The sequence below is a fragment of the Pogona vitticeps genome, chromosome 4, assembly GCF_051106095.1.
Source record: "Pogona vitticeps strain Pit_001003342236 chromosome 4, PviZW2.1, whole genome shotgun sequence".
Lineage (NCBI taxonomy): Eukaryota > Metazoa > Chordata > Lepidosauria > Squamata > Agamidae > Pogona > Pogona vitticeps.
Genome location: NC_135786.1, coordinates 22,843,678 through 22,862,522, shown reverse-complemented (window position 1 = coordinate 22,862,522; position 18,845 = coordinate 22,843,678). Strand labels below are relative to the sequence as shown.

Here is an 18,845-nt window from a genome sequence, read left to right as displayed (position 1 = left end):
TCACCTTCACTCACAGTGTTGTGTGTATACCATATTTTGGCATGTTATTTAAACTAAGTAACAACTTAAAATAAGTCAAAGGTTTATTACAGGTGAGAACCAAAACCCCAATATCTGCACCACTGACATCCAACTTATCATAACTGGCACCTTTCAAATTGATGCTATGCATGAAACTACAGCCAGAACTCATCCTACTGTTAGACAGGGTAAGACAGGTAACTTGATTAGCAGGATATGAGGAATGATGACTTGCATCTATCAACACAATGACCTTCCCCTAAACTTCCTCTATGCCTGTACTTGCCACCAGTGGTAGCTCTCCCTGCTCCCACTTTTGCTTGCTTATGGTGCATACTGGTGCTGTTGATTACTGGAGGAGGCAGCTGGCTGGCTCAGGAGCATCCTTCTTCACAGAAGCAGTAGCCACTCAAAGCTATTGAGGAGTTTTTAAGTGCAGTTGCCAAGAGGAGGATTTTAATCTGGTTCTTCCACCTCAGCTTCAAACCTGACTGTCTCCTTTGAGGAGCTAGCAATTCTGCAAAGAGGACATCAGCCAGTTTTTTGACAGCAACAGTAAGAATGAGGAGGAGGAGGAGGAGGAAGGATGGCAGCTGCAGGAGTGGACAGGAATGGGATGGAGTAGATGCATATACAAATGTACATGGGTGTCTAGAAAGATGGCAGAAACCTTCTTCTGTCTCAAGTATGGGAAGAGCAAGGGCTGTCATTGCATAGAAAAGAAGAAAAATGAGATCCACCAGGAGCGGAACCAAAGAGAGAAGAGAATTAAAGGGAGGGACATGAGGAAAAGAAGGGTAAAATAATTAATACTAAAAGAAATAAAAGCATGGAAGAAAAATTGGCTTAGTGTTCCCTCTCAGCTTGGTTATTTGCGTCATGTTTTCTTCCTGAAAAAAGCTTCACAATATGCAGCTTATGACCAGAGCTCACCTGTCATTATTTTGCTCCCCATTCTTTACCCTTTTCCAGGCATAAAATGTCATCCTTGGCTTTATGAACAGTCTGAGACCACAATATTCGAAAGATTTCTTGCTTTCAAATGAATTTGTCTAACAGCTTAGATAATAACCCTCTTCGTTTATGATTGCAAAGGTCTTTTATTCTACCTGCTATCATGATTTATGATATGTTTTGTAAGTTTTAGGAATTCCTGCTAAGACATCTTAACTTTTTAAAATGAACACCTAATACATTGGCAATCATGGGCTAGCATAACCACTGACCATGGAGATCACTATTTGGAGACTTAGGGCAGTAGGGTGAGTTGGAGAGGAAAAAAAGACAGACATTTTCAAATCTCTGTAAGAAATGGGGAGGTGAAACTATGTGCTCTAAAGAAATCAAAACAAAATAAAACAGTGTAAGGAGTTTCTGTGATTATCAGACCTTGAAAACTTACTTACCGTATTTTTCGCACCATAAGACGCACTTTTTCCCCACAAAACAGGGGGGTGGAAAGTCTGTGCGTCTTATGAAGCAAAGAAAACAGATTATATTTTCCTGTTTTCTTCTCCTAAAAAATTGGTGCGTCTTATGGAAAGGTGCGTCTTATGGAGCGAAAAATACGGGTATTTGGACTACGTTCCAAGAACCACTGTCAGTTTTTCACAACAACTGTAAGAATGAGGAGGAATAAGATGGGAGGGCAGATACAGGAGTGACCATACTAGCTTGGGATCTCTAAACCCTTGTCTAGTGCCTGGAATCTGTTCCGAGATGGATAAGGATGGACAAGGTGACACCTTAACCAGGCGAAACAGAGGTATTGTGGACAGGAAAAAGGTGACCACTGCATGGATAGTTTGGCTATTTAATTAAAAAGTCAGGGTCCAAGAAGTCACACTGCATTGTCCATTCAGGATGGAAGTTTGTAACCTGTCTTATATATATGGTTGCACTCCCTATGAAGGTTGAATTGCACAGTCCAGGGGTTCTCCTGGATGCTGCACTAATAAGAGAAGAAAAGATGATAATAGTAGCCATGGTACTTTTCAATAGCTTAGGCTGGAGTTCTGTCTTGACATGTCTTGCCCAGCTTTGGTTATCCATGTAGTGGCTACCTAAATACATGTTACTCTTATTCAGTAGTCATATTCATAACACTAGCCCACAGTATTCTGGTAGAATAAACATCAAATATTATTACCATTGCCTGTATAACCTCTCAACACTTAACTTTGTAAATTCATAAATTCACTCTGGCCTCCATGGTGTAATACTGTAATCTCTGGAGTTTGGACAATGGTCATAACTATGGTTTGTCCATTCAGATACCTCAACAAACCACAGTTAACAAAAATCAAGGTTTACAAATAAGACTTCAGCCTATGAGCTCATCTTTATTTGCAAGATGATTGTAAACTGCTGTTTGTAAACATCATGCTAATCGATATTGCTCCCCTAACCATGATACAGTATGATTTCTGTTCGACCTGCTGTCTGTTCTAATGTCATTGCTTGCAACAGCTGCAATCTTCTTCTCACAAGCATTGAGCTTTGGAGCAGAGGTTAATGGGTTCTGATAGGCATTAATTATCTGTCTGGCATGTACTGCCTTCTGTCTTATTATCAGTTGCTCGCTTCCTCATGAAGGCACTTTTCAATCCAGCCAGCTGTCAAAGCGAAGAATGGCTCTGTGCTTCCCCAGGTGGCTTTAATGAGGGGTTAAACCCTGTTCTTGCTGTCCTAGGGGAAGCAAATTAGACCTCATTTAAGTTATTAGTACAGCAACTATTACACAGAAGGTATTTGTTATTGTGCCCCATCAAGTCATATCTGGCTTACGACAACCCTACTTTTTCTAGTGTTTTTTGTCTTTTCTACTGAGTCTTGACTTCTCATGATATGTCCAATGATGATGATATCAGTTTAATCATTTTAGAATTACAGTTCTACATTTACAAATTTCTGTGCCTTTCTTTTTCCAAAGACACATCTCTGAATCAGAAGACTGAGAAGTACATGTATGGCTATTTAATTAAACGGGCAGGTTCCATCTTGCAAGAAGTCATATATCAGCAGCACTAGTGACATCTATGAGCAGCACTTGTTTGGGAAGAGGAGATGTTCTATCTAACCTTGAAGTAGGCAAATGTTTTAGACTACAATTCCCACAATCCCTGAACAATGGCCATTCCAGCTGGGATTTATGTGAGTTGTAGTCTAAAATAACCAGACACACCTAACTCTGAACCTAATCAGCACTATCTGATTGGCACATAATCAGCATTATGCCAATAATCACTGGCAGAGGACTGGATAAGTATTGTTTGTATGGTCCCATCTAACTCTGTCATTCTTCAATTCTGTAGAACATTCTGTGGGATCCCGCTAGCATAGGCCTCTGTGCCTAATACTGAGCAGTGGTCTTTTCAATGAAATGAGCGTAAAGGTAAACAACTTTCCACCAAAGTTCATGCATCCAACATCTCGTAGTTAAAGTATGCACTGCTTTTTTGATTGTTCCGTTTCATTTCCTTTCTTTGAATTTTGCCTTATATGCACTGCCTGTGGACTTGAATTGTCCTTTTACTTTCATAACAAATATCAATTGACAGACTTGGCATCCATGAATTTGAGATGTGATGTAGTTTAATAAGTGACTTAGAATCAAGGAAATATAAGTCTATTCATAGAATTCACCAGGTGTCCTTGCATCAGTAACTACCACCGGAAATCCCTGTCTATTGGCCGTACTTATGGAAATTGCAGTCCAAAAGAACTAGAGGACATCTCATACCCAACCTGGATAGAAGGATGTAGTTCCTTTAAAAACCACTCTAGGATTTTAAAATTAAAATATAAAATCAGACCTTGAAATTTTTAATTTTAAAAAAATTCAACTCCCAACTCCCATGTTAGGTGGAGGATTCTAAAAGTTAATATTAAAAAACCCTAACTTTCAAGCTCTACATAGGATCAGTGCAGTATAGTTCCTATATAAAATGGAACATTCCACATATTCCACAAATTCAAATAAAGGAAAATCTGGTGAATTTGGATATTGGTATTTTTCCCATAGTAGAGCTATTGGGACAGGAAAAGTTGCAAAGCCCAGTCTTTTTGCAATTGAAACATTATTTGATGGAATGGAGAAGAAGTCCTGATAAGCCTTTTCAGGCATCCGTTGGGTTGTTCAACAATTTAATGATAGCAGGGGCCTTTGTTTCTTGAAAGGTTTCTTAAATCTTCCAAGTACTTTAGCTAAAATATCACTCTGCTTCTGCAGAAAAGCAAAAAAGAAAAAGGAGCTTCAGGCATAAACACGATTAATTAGCTAAGAACAAAAAATGAATTTGGAAGGGATATGTCATTGTGTGGCAGATATATTTAGCACCTTTGGAAACTTTAAGTTGATTAGAATAAAAACAATTGTAGTATTATTCATCCATGTCTTCTTTTCTGATGTACATACATCCCAGAAAAAAACCTTTGCTGGATTTTTGCTCATTGTACAGGTTTCAAAGGCAGGTGAATGAGCACTTCAAGAAGATATTGGCAATCTATGTAGATCTGACAATGGAGAAAGTGTCATATATGAGATATGTGGCACTTCCCCTGAGACTTGAAGGAATGAAGCATGAATGTCATTGGCTGAACAAATTAGAGCACTTAGAATAGGGGCTAGGGAAGCTCTGTTGGGTGAGAGCCAATGTTCTGCCCCTAACCAAGTCATTTTGTACCACAGCAGCCTGAAATTGTGGAACAGAGTGGAACAGAAGGGAAAGGCAAGGCAAAGCAAAGCAAGGAAAGGAAAGGAAGGGTAGGGAAAGGAAGTGATTAGAAGCCCTGTTTTGTAAAACTCATTTTTGAGGTGTCATGGACAAAACAAAGCACTGGGATTTGAACCTTGCTTTACCGATAAACAGCCACTTTGGCAAGATGCCACAAGTAGAAATTGGCATTTTTAAACAAGTGGAGTTTTGATTTGGTTTTCTTTTTGTTCTTGAAAGAAGAATATTAGGGGTCTGGGAATGGCCTGTGGGAACACCAAAATAGTCTTGAAGATGAATGCAGTCCATTTCCCGCATGCTTTAAACCAATAATTGAATTAAGTGTTGAACCAATTGCAATCCTCCCATTCATTTGCCCTATGAATCCTCCTGTTGCCTCTTATCCCACATCTATTGTTACAAGCAAGACTCCAGATGCACTTCTGAGAAAGAGGGAAATTATACCAAGACCGAGAGTAAACCTACAGAACAAGCCACTAGAGGAATAAGAGAAGACTCTTATTTCCTGGCTGGAAATACAAATCTCATGTTCAACTCAAACAGAAAGTGAGCATTAAAAACTCCTGGGATTTTCCAAATCAAGTTTCAATCCAAACCAGAGAAGAGTTCAACACCTCCATCCATCCTATCTCACCCATCCTACTCCCACTCTTAATATATTCAACCACCCTTTCTCTTCTATTCACTACCTCTGTTGCCTAGACTTCACTGTCCATGGCACACACTGAGCAACAAAGGGGTGAGGGAGAGAGACTTTTTTGTCCTCCTTCCCCTTATCTTGCAGCACAGCAACTGCAACTTAGTAAAGAGTTTTAAAGGGAAGCTTGGAGGGTTTGGAGTGGTAGAAGCCAAACAATTTCCCATCTTTTCTGAAAATAGCCTGGCTTAATCCAAGCCTGGGATTAAGGTGCTTTGCCTCTGTATAAAGTTATGTAGAAACTTCTGGCCTGCAATCTAGAAAACTAAGGGGATATCCAATTAGCCTTTCCACTCATCTGGCAGGGAACATTCAGGAGCTGAACTTGCTCTCTGAAGGTGCATCACACTTGTTCTTCATTCATTTGTTGGTCAAAGAACCTCTGCTCACACTTCAGAAGACACGGTATCTGAATTCTTGCATCTCCACACTAAGGGAAGTTTGGAGTGCATAACTGCCTGTGATGCATCTCTTAAAAGCGTGAAATATCTGTGCATTTAAAACAGTATGATGATTCCATATTTGTCGCCACTGACCAAATGAACGCAAACCTGGCCAACTCAGACTGGCATCAGTAATTCATAAAATAAATAAGTATGCTGGGAAATTACCTTGACATTTTCCTCTGTTATGTACTTCTCAGCTTTGTCGACAGCATTTTGTCTAATCCGGTGCAGAAACGCCTACAGGGGAACAAAGGTGGGAGGGGGAGAGAAGAGGATAATTATGAAGCAAATACAATTTTAATTTCATTGTTCCTATTTTCAGAGCTGTCACTAGAATCCAGTCACCAAGAGATCTGGGTCTTTGGGGGCAGATTACTTTACATACTCAAAACTATCAAAGCATGTGCCGCTTCATTACTGAGACACCTCACATTCTAAATAAAAGGAATTTCTCTAAAGTTATTTTGGGCTTTTGCCTAACAGCAAGTCTCTTTCTTTAGAAGTATCTCTGCCACTTATTTTACCTAGATATCTGGTACTACTGGCACACCAAAGGAAGGCAGTGTTTGTTTATTTCCTCAGCAGCTTCCCCTTCTTCCTCTAGAAACGTGACTGTTTTGATTTGATTAGGGAGGTGAGAAGCCTGGATCTCATCACATGGAGAAATGTGTGTCAAGCGAGGAATGCAGGATTAAAAGACACAACAAAGCGGGTGTTTCAGAGCAGGTATTTCTATGAAGCCAACACACATTGAAAGAAAGAACATCAAATTTAAGAGTCTGAGGCCTAAATCCTATTGCTAATTCCAGCTACAGCAGTCCCACTGAATCAACTTAGGAGACACCTAAGAATATAAGAAAAGCAAGGCTGGATCAGACCAAAGATCTCTATAGTCTAGCATTCTCTTCATGCCAAAGCTAAGCAGATGATCATGGGAAGCCCTCAAGCCGGGTAAAATGGCAGCAGCGTTCTCACCCTCATATTTTTCAACAGCCAGTACTGAGAGACACACTACCTCCAACATTGAAGCTAATAAACAATCACAGTGACAAGTAACTACTGACAGGGAGGAGTATCTGATAGCCTTAAATCTTGTTATTAATTGGTGCTTGCACTAAAAATATGGCTGCTGCCTATATTGCAGAACCTGAAATAGCAGACTACAGGCATAGGGTTTCTGTTATTAAACCGGTAGCTTATTGTGCTTCAGGTTCTATATTTCCAAGCAAGCATTTTCTGAGCAACGTTCTAAGAGGTAGCGTTGACCTTGGCAGAGCTCATACATACCACAAGAAAACATTTGGCCAGACTATTATTTCAGCTTCATTTTCCCTCAACAGAAAAATTGCAGCAACATTAACGTCTGAAGCCTAACTAAATTATTGTAAGCATACAACACTCTTTAGTTAATGAGCAGAATTTATGCCTAGATGGATAACAGCAGAACATACAGTAATCACAAGTTAGTAGAAAGGAAGGGAGGCAAGCAATGGTACCAAATGTCCACATTCCTTCTATTCCAGAACACCTGTTTAGCAGAATACAACTATGGATACCTGTAAGAATTTCAAAGAACTGTAATTCGGGGTGGGGGTGGAGGTAGGGATTTGATTTTTCCCCCCAGGGTCATTCCTTAGAACTGAACTCCACCTTGAGAGTAATGAACAGGTATCAAATACCTGTAGAATAATTTCTAGAAAATTATTAATTCCATGATCACTACCCTGTTTCCCTGAAAATAAGACCTAACCTGAACATAAACCCTAGTATGATTTTTCAGGATGCTTGTAATATAAGCCCTACCCCAAAAATAAGCCCTAGTAAAGTGAAACCCACCCTCCACCATTGTGTAGCAACCAAAAAGAAAGGTTACTTACCTGTAACCATGGTTCTTCAAGTGGTCATTCTGTGAATTCACACAACAAAGGGTTAAGTCAGCGCCTGCGCGTGTCCCTCGGAACGTTCTCGAGCTCTGTAAAAGAAACATAGTTAGGAGTATGTGTACTGCGCATGCTCCGCCCGCCCTAGCCTCAGTTCCATTTATCCGCCAGCTAGAATAAATTGAGAATGCTAGCACAGTGACGGATAGTGGGGAGGTCGGGCGGGCTTGTGTGAATTCACAGAATGACCACTTGAAGAACCATGGTTACAGGTAAGTAACCTTTCTTTCTTCAGCGTGGTCTTCTGTGAATGCACACAACAAAGGGTGACTAGCAAGCTTGCTTACCGGAAGGAGGGCCGTCACTGAAGGGCAGATGACAGGACAGCTCTACCGAACCTCGTTTCTCTCTTAGCCCTCGTGTCCAGCCGGTAATGAGAGATAAATGTGGACACTCTGGACCATGTCGCTGTCCTGCATATGTCAGATAAATCAATCCCCCGAAGGAGTGCTGTTGAAGAAGCCACTGCCCTGGTGGAGTGTGCGCGAAGGCCATCAGGAGGAGATTGCTTCTGGAGCTGATAGGTTAGAGATATTGTAGTAATCAGCCATCGAGAAATTGAGGAAGGAGAGGCAGGAAGGCCCTTCTTGCATCCAAAATAACAGAGGAAAAGTCTTGGGGATAAGCGAAATTCCTTCGTGCGGGCCACATAAAAGGATAGCGCCCTTCTGACATCGAGGGTATGGAGCATGCGCTCGGTATCGGTGGTAGGCTGAGAAAATAGTGTAGGAAGTATTAATGGTTGGTTCAAGTGAAACTCAGAGACGACCTTGGGAAGAAAAGAAATATCGGTATGTAAAATGACCTTATCCTTGAAAAATTGCAGGAATGGCTGGTCGGCCCTTAATGCAGCCAACTCGCTGGCTCTACGGGCAGATGTGATGGCAACGAGGAAAAGGACCTTAAGAGACAACAGTTTCAGTGAGCAGGTAGCTAGAGGTTCGAAGGGGGGGCGCATTAGCGCGTTGAGAACCATATGCAAGGACCACTGTGGTACTATAGGCTTCACCGGTGGGCGGAGGTGGGTAATTCCCCTGAGAAAAGCTTTAACCGTGGGGTGAGAAAAGAATCGAGAGGAAGGAGAGTCTCTGGGCTGGAATGAAACAATGGCCGCTAGGTAGACTTTCACTGTAGAGACTGACAACTTGAAATCAAATAAATAGCGAAGGAACTGCAACGTAGTGGAAAGAGACGCCGGGGAGGCTTGAAGTCCTTTGGATTCCGTAAATTTAAGGAAACTTTTCCATTTATTGGAATACAACTTGGAGGTGGATGGCTTCCTGGAATTATCTAATATCTCCCTGATCTCGGGGATATCCTCCACGCCGTGAGGTGCAGTGTGCTCAAATCTGGGTGACAGATTTTGCCGGCGTCCTGTGTTATCAAAGTTGGAAAGTTGGGTAGCTTCACAGAGTCTATCGCCATGCTCAGGAGGGTTGGAAACCACGGCTGGCGAGGCCAAAAGGGTGCAACTAAGATTGCCTCCGCTGAATGATGCCGGAGTTGTACTAACGTCCTCTGAATTAGCGGAAAAGGAGGGAACAGGTAAAGCAGACGGTCCCTCCATGAGACCATGAAGGCGTCTCCTATTGAATTCTGTCCCTTTCCTGCTCTGGAGGCGTATAGAGGGCACTTGGTATTCTGCTGGGTGGCAAACAGATCTATCTCGGGATTGCCCCATTGGCGGCACAGTCGACGAAAGACGGAGTCGTTTAGCTCCCATTCGTGCATCTGGTTCATGGTCCGGCTCAGTTTGTCCGCAACCACGTTCTCGGTGGTCGAGACGTGGATTGCTCTCAGAAATACATGCTGCTTGTAGCACCATTCCCATAGAGTTACTGTCAGGAACAGCAATGACTGAGAGCGCGTGCCCCCTTGTTTGTTTATGTAGTGGAGTGCGGTGGTGTTGTCCGTGACGATTTGGACTCCACGACCTCGTACCAGGGGAAGGAAAGCCCTGAGCGCCTTGAAGATAGCTAGTATCTCTAAATGATTGATATGTAGTGCTCGCTGCCGTGGTGACCAAAGAGCGTGTACACGATGTGGGCCACAATGCGCCCCCCAGCCGGTAGGGCTGGCGTCGGTCGTAACTTGGAGAGTAAGACGGAGGGGACGAAAGGGTCGCCCGACCTGTAGGTGTGGTACGTAGTTCCACCATTGTAGTTGCAAGGCTAGCTCCGGTGTAACAAGAAGGCGCTTCTTGTGATGGTCGTAAAAGGGATTGAAGAGAGACAGGAACCAAGCCTGCAGGGACCTCAGCTTGAGACGAGCATGAGCCAATGCCGGGGTAGTTGATGACATAAGCCCCAGCAGATGCTGAGCAAGTTTGGCTGATACTGTGCGGTTCGGTCGAAACTTCGCTATTGCTGCTTGGATCTTGACAATTCTGTCCATTGGGAGGAAGATTCTTCCCCTGCGGGCATCTATCGTGGCACCAATATAATTTACCACCCTGGAAGGTGTGAGGTGCGACTTCTTGTAGTTCACCTTCAGACCCAGGGTGTTGAGGACATGAAGGGTGAACTCTGTGTCCTGTATAGCTTTCTCCCTGGAGGCTGAGACCACTAGCCAGTCGTCTATGTAGGGGAAAACCTGTACTCCGTTGAGTCTGAGGTAGGCCGCCACCGGGGCCATGCATTTCGTAAAAGTACGGGGTGCTGTCGCCAACCCGAACGGAAGAGCAAGGTACTGATAGATAGTGTCCTGAAAAATGAACCGGAGGAATTTGCGATGATTGGGGTGAATCGTGATATGAAAATAAGCGTCTTTTAAATCGATGACTACAAACCAATCGTTTTCTTTTAATAGGTGCACAATGGACTCCAACGTGACCATCCGGAAGCGGCGGGGACGTAGGTAAGTATTTAGTTGTCTGAGGTCGAGGATGGGTCTCATCCCGCCATCCTTTTTGGTGACCGCGAAATATCTTGAATAGAAGCCGTTTGTAAGGTCCCCCTTTGGTACCTCTTGAATGGCACCTTTTTGCAGTAAAGAGTGAACCTCCTCCTCTAGGACAGGGTCGAATGTAGTATACTCTGCCCTTCCTAAAGGAGGATATTCTTTGAACTCTAAACGGTAACCGAAAGAGATGATACTTAGAACCCATGAATCTGTTGTAATGGTGGACCAGGTTGAGAGAAATGGGTGCAATCTTGTGTCTGGAACGGGATATGCCTGAAAAACCTCTGAGTCAAAGATATTGCTTGTGCTTCCTCGTAGGTGGCTTATAAGACTGACGACGCTGGGATGGCGGCTGTGGACGGTAAGTGGACGTGGCGGAAGAAGCCGGGGGTGGTCTTGACTGCGGCTGATTCTTGAACTGTCTGTATTGCTGAGCAGGCTGATTATATTGAGGGGAAGACTTTTTCCACTGGTACCTGCCAAATCTAGATTGAGGTTGAATGTAATATGATTTGGCAGTCCTCTTAGCCTTGTGGAGTTCCTCAAGATGACTGTCTGTCCTTTCACTGAAAAGGCCCGAGCTGTCAAAGGGAAGGCTCTCCACCTTGGCCTTTACATCTTCGAAAATGTTTGCAGCGCGTAACCAAGCGTGTCGGCGAAGAGTAATAGCTGTGACCAGTATCCTTGCTGCTGCCTCAACTGAGTGTCTAGTAGCAATCCTCTGATGTTTTGAGACAGTCTGGGCCTCCTCGTAGATATTAAGGAACGCTTGACGAGCATCGTCAGGTAGCATTTTTAAACCAGCGAGGGTCTTCAGCCATAATTGTTTTTGATAAGCCTCTAGTGCGGTTTGGTGGTTAGCCACACGCAGCATAAAGGAGATGAGAGAGTAGAGCCGTCTGCCAATAAATTCCAACTTCTTGCCCTCCTTGTTAGTGGGGACAACGTGGGCTTTGCCAGATGGTCGTGTACAACTTGTCTCCACAATAAGAGAATTGGGAATTGGATGCTTAAGTAGAAACTTCGCATCCGTGCCACTGATCTTATACATGTTTTCTGTGCGCTTCGCTAGGGGTGTAGATGCTGAAGGATGTTCCCATTGTTCTTTAATAATGTCTAGCAAAGCTGGTAGAAAAGCAAGACTAGGAGGTGGGGACCGGTTCTTATTAATGTCCCCGAATATGAGATCTTCCTGAGTAGGAGCTGGATCCTCTACACGCAGCTTCAAGGTTTTAACAAGGCGAGACATCATCTGTGAATAGGACGTAAAATCCTCTGAAGGGGAGGGGTCGTGTGGATCACCTGTGTCCGACCCTACCGTCTCCCCTTCTGGCAAATCATGAGGGTCAGGCTGGGGAGGGGGTTCTGCCTCAGAGCTAGACGATTGAGAGGAAAAGGAAACATCATCCTCGGACGACGAGACATGCCCCCTCTTGCGCCGTGGTGATGAAACGACTGGCAGCATAGGGGCAGGACGCTGCGGTTGGATAGATGCGCTCGACGTCGAAGGTGGAAGTGGGACGTCAAGCGAGGGTTGCGGCAGCGACGGAGGTTGTTGAGCATTGCCCTCGGCGCCCCTGCGGTGTCGACGTCGACGCCTTCTGGGCGGAGTAGATGCAGAGGAGGAGGAGACGTAGACGTATCTAACTTTACGTCGACGTCGATGGTATTCAGGGGACGTCGACGTCGAAGAAAAGGTGGAGGAGCGGTGTCTGTGGCGATGCCTACGTCGTCTGTGACGATCGGTAGAAGAGGAAGAGTCATCCGACGTCGATCTATAGCGACGTCGGGAACGTCGATGTCTCCCAGCGCCATCCCTGTGAGGGGATCGATGGCGGTCTCGGGAGCAGTGTCTCGTCTTTCTCACCCGTTTCCTCGGTGGTGACGGATGGTGAGAAGACACTGGAGACACAGAGTGAGCCGGAGAAGCCCGCCCGCTAGATACGGGGCTGATAGGGGCAGAACCCAAGCTTGCGGTGGCTCGCACAAGCTGGCTTGGCGTTGGCGATGTAATGCCAAGGGGTAAAATCGGCTCAACTTGTCGAGGGGGAAGTGGTGCGAACACCTCAGGCACCGAATCCTTGTCCCTCGAAGAGTCCTCCAGAATGGGAGAGGGGAGGTTAGGAGGTACAGAGGACGCCTGAGGAGTCGGGTCCTTGGATTTAGCCGACCCCTTTGATTTTTCCTTCTTTCCAGGTTTTGCAGCGGCGGCTGTCTTAGGAGCGGACTTCTTCTTCGGAGCGGACGATTTTTTTAAAGGTTTCTGGACAGGTATGTCCGCCGCTCTAGATGTTGATGATGATGGCACGGACCCATCGGCCTGGGCAGCAGAAGAGGAAGCAGGGAGCTCCATGGAGGCTGGTGTGGGGGCTGAAAGGGCCGCGTCCCACAAGTGTAACTTTAGCCTCTGTTGTCTAGCCCGTAATGCTGCCCTGGTAAACGCTTGGCAATGCCGACAATTTTGGGGAGAATGGGATTCCCCTAAACAGAAGAGGCAGGTATCGTGCCCGTCCTGGAACGGGATCTTTCCCGAGCAAACGATACACCTGCTGAAAGGGCCGGAGGGTGGGGGAGGCATATACACCCTAGGCAAAATGGCCGGTAAAAAGGGCGGGAAAAGGGGTAACGGCCGGGAGCGAGGCGAGAAAGCCGAAAAATACCAAAACTAAGTCCACAATACTAAGAGAGGGGTCCGTAACAATCCAAAGTCAAAGTCCGAGTTAGCAATCCAGAAAAACGACGGAAAATCAGCGAGACTGCAAGAGCTCAAAGCGAGAAGAACCACTTCGCACGGCGGAGAAATGGAACTGAGGCTAGGGCGGGCGGAGCATGCGCAGTACACATACTCCTAACTATGTTTCTTTTACAGAGCTCGAGAACGTTCCGAGGGACACGCGCAGGCGCTGACTTAACCCTTTGTTGTGTGCATTCACAGAAGACCACGCTGAAGAAGAAGATGACATAACTGTATTTGAATAAATGTAGATTGTTGTACCCTGAAAAAAATGAAACATTCCCTGAAAATAAGCCCTAGTGTGTTTTTTAAAACAAAAAATAATATAATATCCTGTTTTATTTTGGGGGAAACACAGTAGCACAACCGACTAACTGCCTATTCACATTAATCACAATCACATGAATTTGTCTTGGCATTACAATGGACATAAATTAAAACGTTTTTGCCTTTTTATTCCTGCAGAACACCTATTCTATTAGAATTTCTCCCTCTTTGCTCTTGCATAGCAAAAACACCTGTAATCATTCAGGAAGGGAAGTCAAGAGTAGACGACCAAGTTGTTGTCACCTCCATAGTCCTGTCCTCAACACCTATAGGAAACCAGGTAGAGGACATATAACTTCTAGCAGGAGGAATGTGACAAAATGAAAACCAATAACTTAATGCAAGTAGGAATTGTGTTTGAAGAGGAGAGCTATCATCCAAGAGCAATGACAGCTGGCATATAATTAAGCCACAGCTCAGTGGTAGCGTACATATTTTGCAAGCAGACGGTCCCAGGTTCAATTCCCAGACTCTGCAGTTAGGGTTAGGAATGAATCTTGTCTGAAACCATGGGCAGCCACAGCCAGCTGGGACTGACAATGCAGTGTGTCAGGAGCCAATGATTTGATCCAGCAAAAAGTAACTTCATATAAACCTATATTCCAGAGCTTCGTGTAATTACATTTGATTTATATTTGACAGAGCCAGTGCTGAAGATCCTTTTGGATGGAAGGCAGGGTAGAAATAAAATAAAATACACCATAGATAGGCAAAGAATAATCACTGTAGGGATGTTTGCTGTATTTGCTCTACAATTTGCACTACATGCCTGACATTTGCTGTCCCCTGTAACATCATCCCAGTAAAGGAAAATGCATTATTTATTTGTTTTATTTGATTTATTTATGGTGCTCTGAATGCTGCATGTTTCATCCTATGCCCATGCCTGGTTGCCTGAACATAATTTTCATCTGATGCAAGCGTCCATATGAGCAACTGTTTCCAAGACTGAGACAATTAAGAAGCATATAGCAGTTTTCCTCCTCTGCTAACTTTGATAGTGCACACACAACTCACTAGGTCAGTGGCTCCTAACCTTGGGTTACCCAGGTGTTCATGGGACTTCAACTCCCAGAATCTCTGGAGAGCCCAACTGGTGATGCAGTCTTCTAGGAATTCCAAGAACACCTGCGTTACCCAACGTCTGGAACCACTGCACTAGATGTTTTCTCTTCTTTCTGCCATGGACAGGCTCCACTTGCAGGATATTGTATATACAATATACAACAACCCATTCAGGGGCTGTTTTTCTTAAAACTCCAAATGGGGCCAATCAACATAATATTTACCTGTGCAGCTTCCCAAAGGACATGGACAGCGACTAACATTTGAACAAAGTTGCACATGTTTAGATAAAGCATAAATGCCTTAGAAAGCCCAGACAAATCTTTAAGGAGAGATTTAGCTGTCTGATGCACCCTTTAAAAAGCACCTTAATAAAAGCAAATCACATAACAACTAATTATCAGTGCCAAGACACAAAGAGACCAGTCTTGTAAAACATAACCACCTTTTTCTCTTCTATAGATAAAAAATAATGAAGCAAGGCCCGTCTACTGAAGCACCCTTCTTTGTTTCAAAATATATCACCAATGTTTCACAATATACCACCAGTGAAATTCAGAAGAATAAACTTAGGTTATTGCCAAATTAAAATAATTTTTTTAAAGTGCTTCTCAAGAAAAAAGAAAAACAAGTGTGAAGTGCTACTTTGAAAAACAAAGGAAAAACTAATTAAAGCAGTGGGATGGCAGAATAATGCAATATTGAATTCCCCGGCCAAACATGCTACAGTGCTCAAGAAAAATGCTTCTGTTAATGTTCAGTACTGACTTTTCAATGAAGGCAAGGAAAAGGGAGAAAATTGAAGGACGTCCCTAAACTGACGGCATCTTGTGGTACTAATCAAAAGACACTGTGCCACTATCCCATCTTTTCCTCCTTAACAGGTTAAGGCAAAAGAGGGAGGGGAAACAGTGAAAAAACAAGAGCTGCAAAGAGAAGACCATGACATCGGGGCCACCCATAACATTTTTCATTGGGAAGCCGAAGTACAGTAACTGCAACATGGAAATGAGGGTTGCCTCATAACTTGATAGCACCAATAAGAACACTAAGAATGTGTTTAATAGTTTCCCTAAGTGTCCCAACACTTATTGCATTCAATATCTCACAGGCCCTTACAATAATCTTTCAAGGTAGCCTAGTTTGACTATTCTCTGATTGCAGAAGAGAGGCTACAGTAAACCAGTTTTATCCCAAAACATAACTCATTTTCCTAAGGACAGCAATGCTGCAGGGCATGTGGATAAAAAGCAGGCACACAGTTGATATTCTGAGAAGTGCCTACTGCAGCCGATTAGCTGGTGGGAATGGTTCACAGTCCAAATGCGAGGAGGGTTCCTCACCTCAAAGTAGCAGGCTGAGGTTCCCTCTCCCTGCTTGGAACCCATGCTACCACTATCAGCTGCCAAAAACGAAGAGATGCATTTCCATCTCAACATAGCTTGCTGCTCATTCTGAACAATCTTACTGCCATGTGCATGGATCTCAAAAGACCTGAATACAACCATTTTCCATGAACTTGAACAACACAATTTTCTCAGTGTGATGACAAACTCAGTAGCATTAAAAACAAAGCCTGTTTTCAGGCACCACTGTGCTCTGTGAAAAGGATTCACTTGTTTGCTTGAGCATTTGCTCAAATGAAAAAAAGGAAGACAGGCCACCGCATCTGTCAAATCAATAACTAGCATGGTACAGGTGGTTTTGTAGGCAGTTACACACATGGAACGAAAAACTGGTTTAGAGACTGGGGCAAATTCAAATCATTTCAGGTGAACTCAGTTACTCAGTGTGATATGACGGAGCTCTAGTTTAGCCTGTTTAAAGAAGGCTCAAAGGTTTGTTTCTATCCTGCAAGTCAACATTTTTTTCTTTCTTTGAAGTAGCTCAGCTATATCTTTAAAAGTGCACACACTGCAATGTAGTAGAATAACAGCAACAAGTACAGTATTTTAAAGGGTCGGGAGAGAAGGCTTACTCTCTCATCAGAAAAGCCTGATGGTATTTACATGGCAATGGCTTCCTCAGATAAGTTGATACAGCTTACTTATTAAACCTACTCTTTTCTGCTCCCACTTCCTTAATCTTACATAAACACACAGAACAGCAGCACAAGTGCTTTGTAGTTATCAACCAGCTTGAACTTTGCTCTAGTCTAAAAAATCTTACAACTCAATGCCAATTCACAGCAGCAACATTTCCCCATTCTAGTCCTTTTCTTCTTTTATGAACAGCTAGAATTGTGAGCCTAGACGCTCTGATGGGCAAATCATGCTGAAACCAATAGGCTTTGTCAATATACATCCAACTGCAGGGTTCCATCCAATCCAGCCTTCTACCCTCCAGAGAAGAAATCTAAAGCAGCCAGGGAGATCAAACAATGGGATTTTTAAAGTGGAAAGGAAAGTGGCAGACATAGACGGTTCCTGCTGATCTCAACTGTCCATCTTCTTCAGCATTTGCCAGCTATTGAACCATCACTCTCTTTCATAACATCAGATACATCACAATGCAAACCCCACGTGGCAATGAAACTACAAGCCTATTATGGTGTGGAACAGCATGCTGGGAAACTCCAGTAGGTCCAAACAGCATTTGCTCCTCTTGCCTTAACATCTACAGCCACCAATCTGCAGATATCTAAGCTCTTCTGAATATAGCTGCTCAACTAGGAAGACATATCGGAACCTAGAAAATTTCCTCTTTTTTTGGAATTTATCTTCCCAAACCCTCCAACCACCATGCTGCCTAGGGGGTTCTGAAAATTGCAATCCAAAACTTCTACAAACTCTGCTGAATATACTAAGCTACAAAGTGTTATAAAGAAATACACACGTGGGACCTGCAACAAAATGTTGCAGTTTGCAGTGTTCCCAGTCAATGGACCTGTTAGCCAGCTCTGCCTTCTTGCAGTCCATGACTTCAATCTCCAGTTTTCTATTCTTCTCCTCAGAAGGCAATATTTCATAGTCTGCTACCATTTGGCTGTTTGGGAGTAATCCACCCACCCAACTCCACTACTCCCATTAAAGGGCTTTCTTTAAGCTTCTGGAAATGTCTGAAAATAAACCTGTGGGTACGATTCTTTATTTATAAAATATATAAACTTAGCATAGATTTTGGACCAGTGTGCAATAAACAAAATAATCTCCCCTTTCCCCAAAATAAAACCCCAGATACAATAGAAGCAAATGCTTTAATAAGACTTTGTCTGAAATTAATCAGTCAGGATAAATATTTACCAGGAAGGATTTATCAGGAAGGCTAATATCAGAGAAGAGGCTCCGGTGCATGCTGGTATCTCCCTCTTTTTTCTTAGCATTCTTTTTCTAAGCTAGATTTGTTTGTTTGTTTATTACATTCTTCTCTTGCTCTGTGTTTTAGGGTTTAAAATGACTTCAAACACACTTAAAAGAAGAGGCACTAAGTAGCTAGGCAAGCCCACAATTTTCCCACCTGAATGGTACACTAGGGAAGTCAGAGCCCGGTTATTTTCTAGGATCTCTGGGCTAGCTTTCTGTGTCCAGTTATAGCTCTCAATATATACATAGTTTTACATTTATATTACAACTATCAATACATCTATTTCTATCTCCAGTTGTACTTGGCTACTACAGTAGTAATTATATCAGCTGGCTGAATAGCTGAGTGGTTTAGGGGTCTGACTGCAGAGCCAGAGGCTGGAAATTCAATTCCCCATGATCATGTCTGGAACAAGAGCCAGCCCATGTGACCTTGGGCAAGTGGCACAGTCTCTGGATGCCCCAAGAAGGGAATGGGGAACTACGTCTAAGTATTTCCTCCTCAGAAAACCCTGGAAAGAGCCACCATTAAGTTGGAATTGACTTGACACATGCAATTATTAGTGATAATGGAATAGAATGGGCTGATGGATTAGGACTCAGGAGGCCTGCGTTTGATTCCCCATCTCTGCCATGGGTGATGTGTGTCTGGGTGGAACTGGTAAAACTCCTCCTT

The 18,845-nt window shown here is 43.5% G+C and overlaps 1 protein-coding gene across 2 annotated transcripts in view; it reads right to left on the bottom strand.

Annotated features, from left to right (window-relative positions):
* The window catches only part of PREX1 (phosphatidylinositol-3,4,5-trisphosphate dependent Rac exchange factor 1), a 288,404-nt gene that overhangs the window by 168,488 nt on the left and 101,071 nt on the right, over nucleotides 1-18,845 (bottom strand). For both annotated transcript variants that reach the window (XM_020779458.3, XM_020779460.3), the window contains exon 2: nucleotides 6,066-6,137. In XM_020779458.3, coding sequence (XP_020635117.3) covers nucleotides 6,066-6,137 — 72 coding nt within the window. The remainder of the gene's footprint in view (nucleotides 1-6,065; nucleotides 6,138-18,845) is intronic.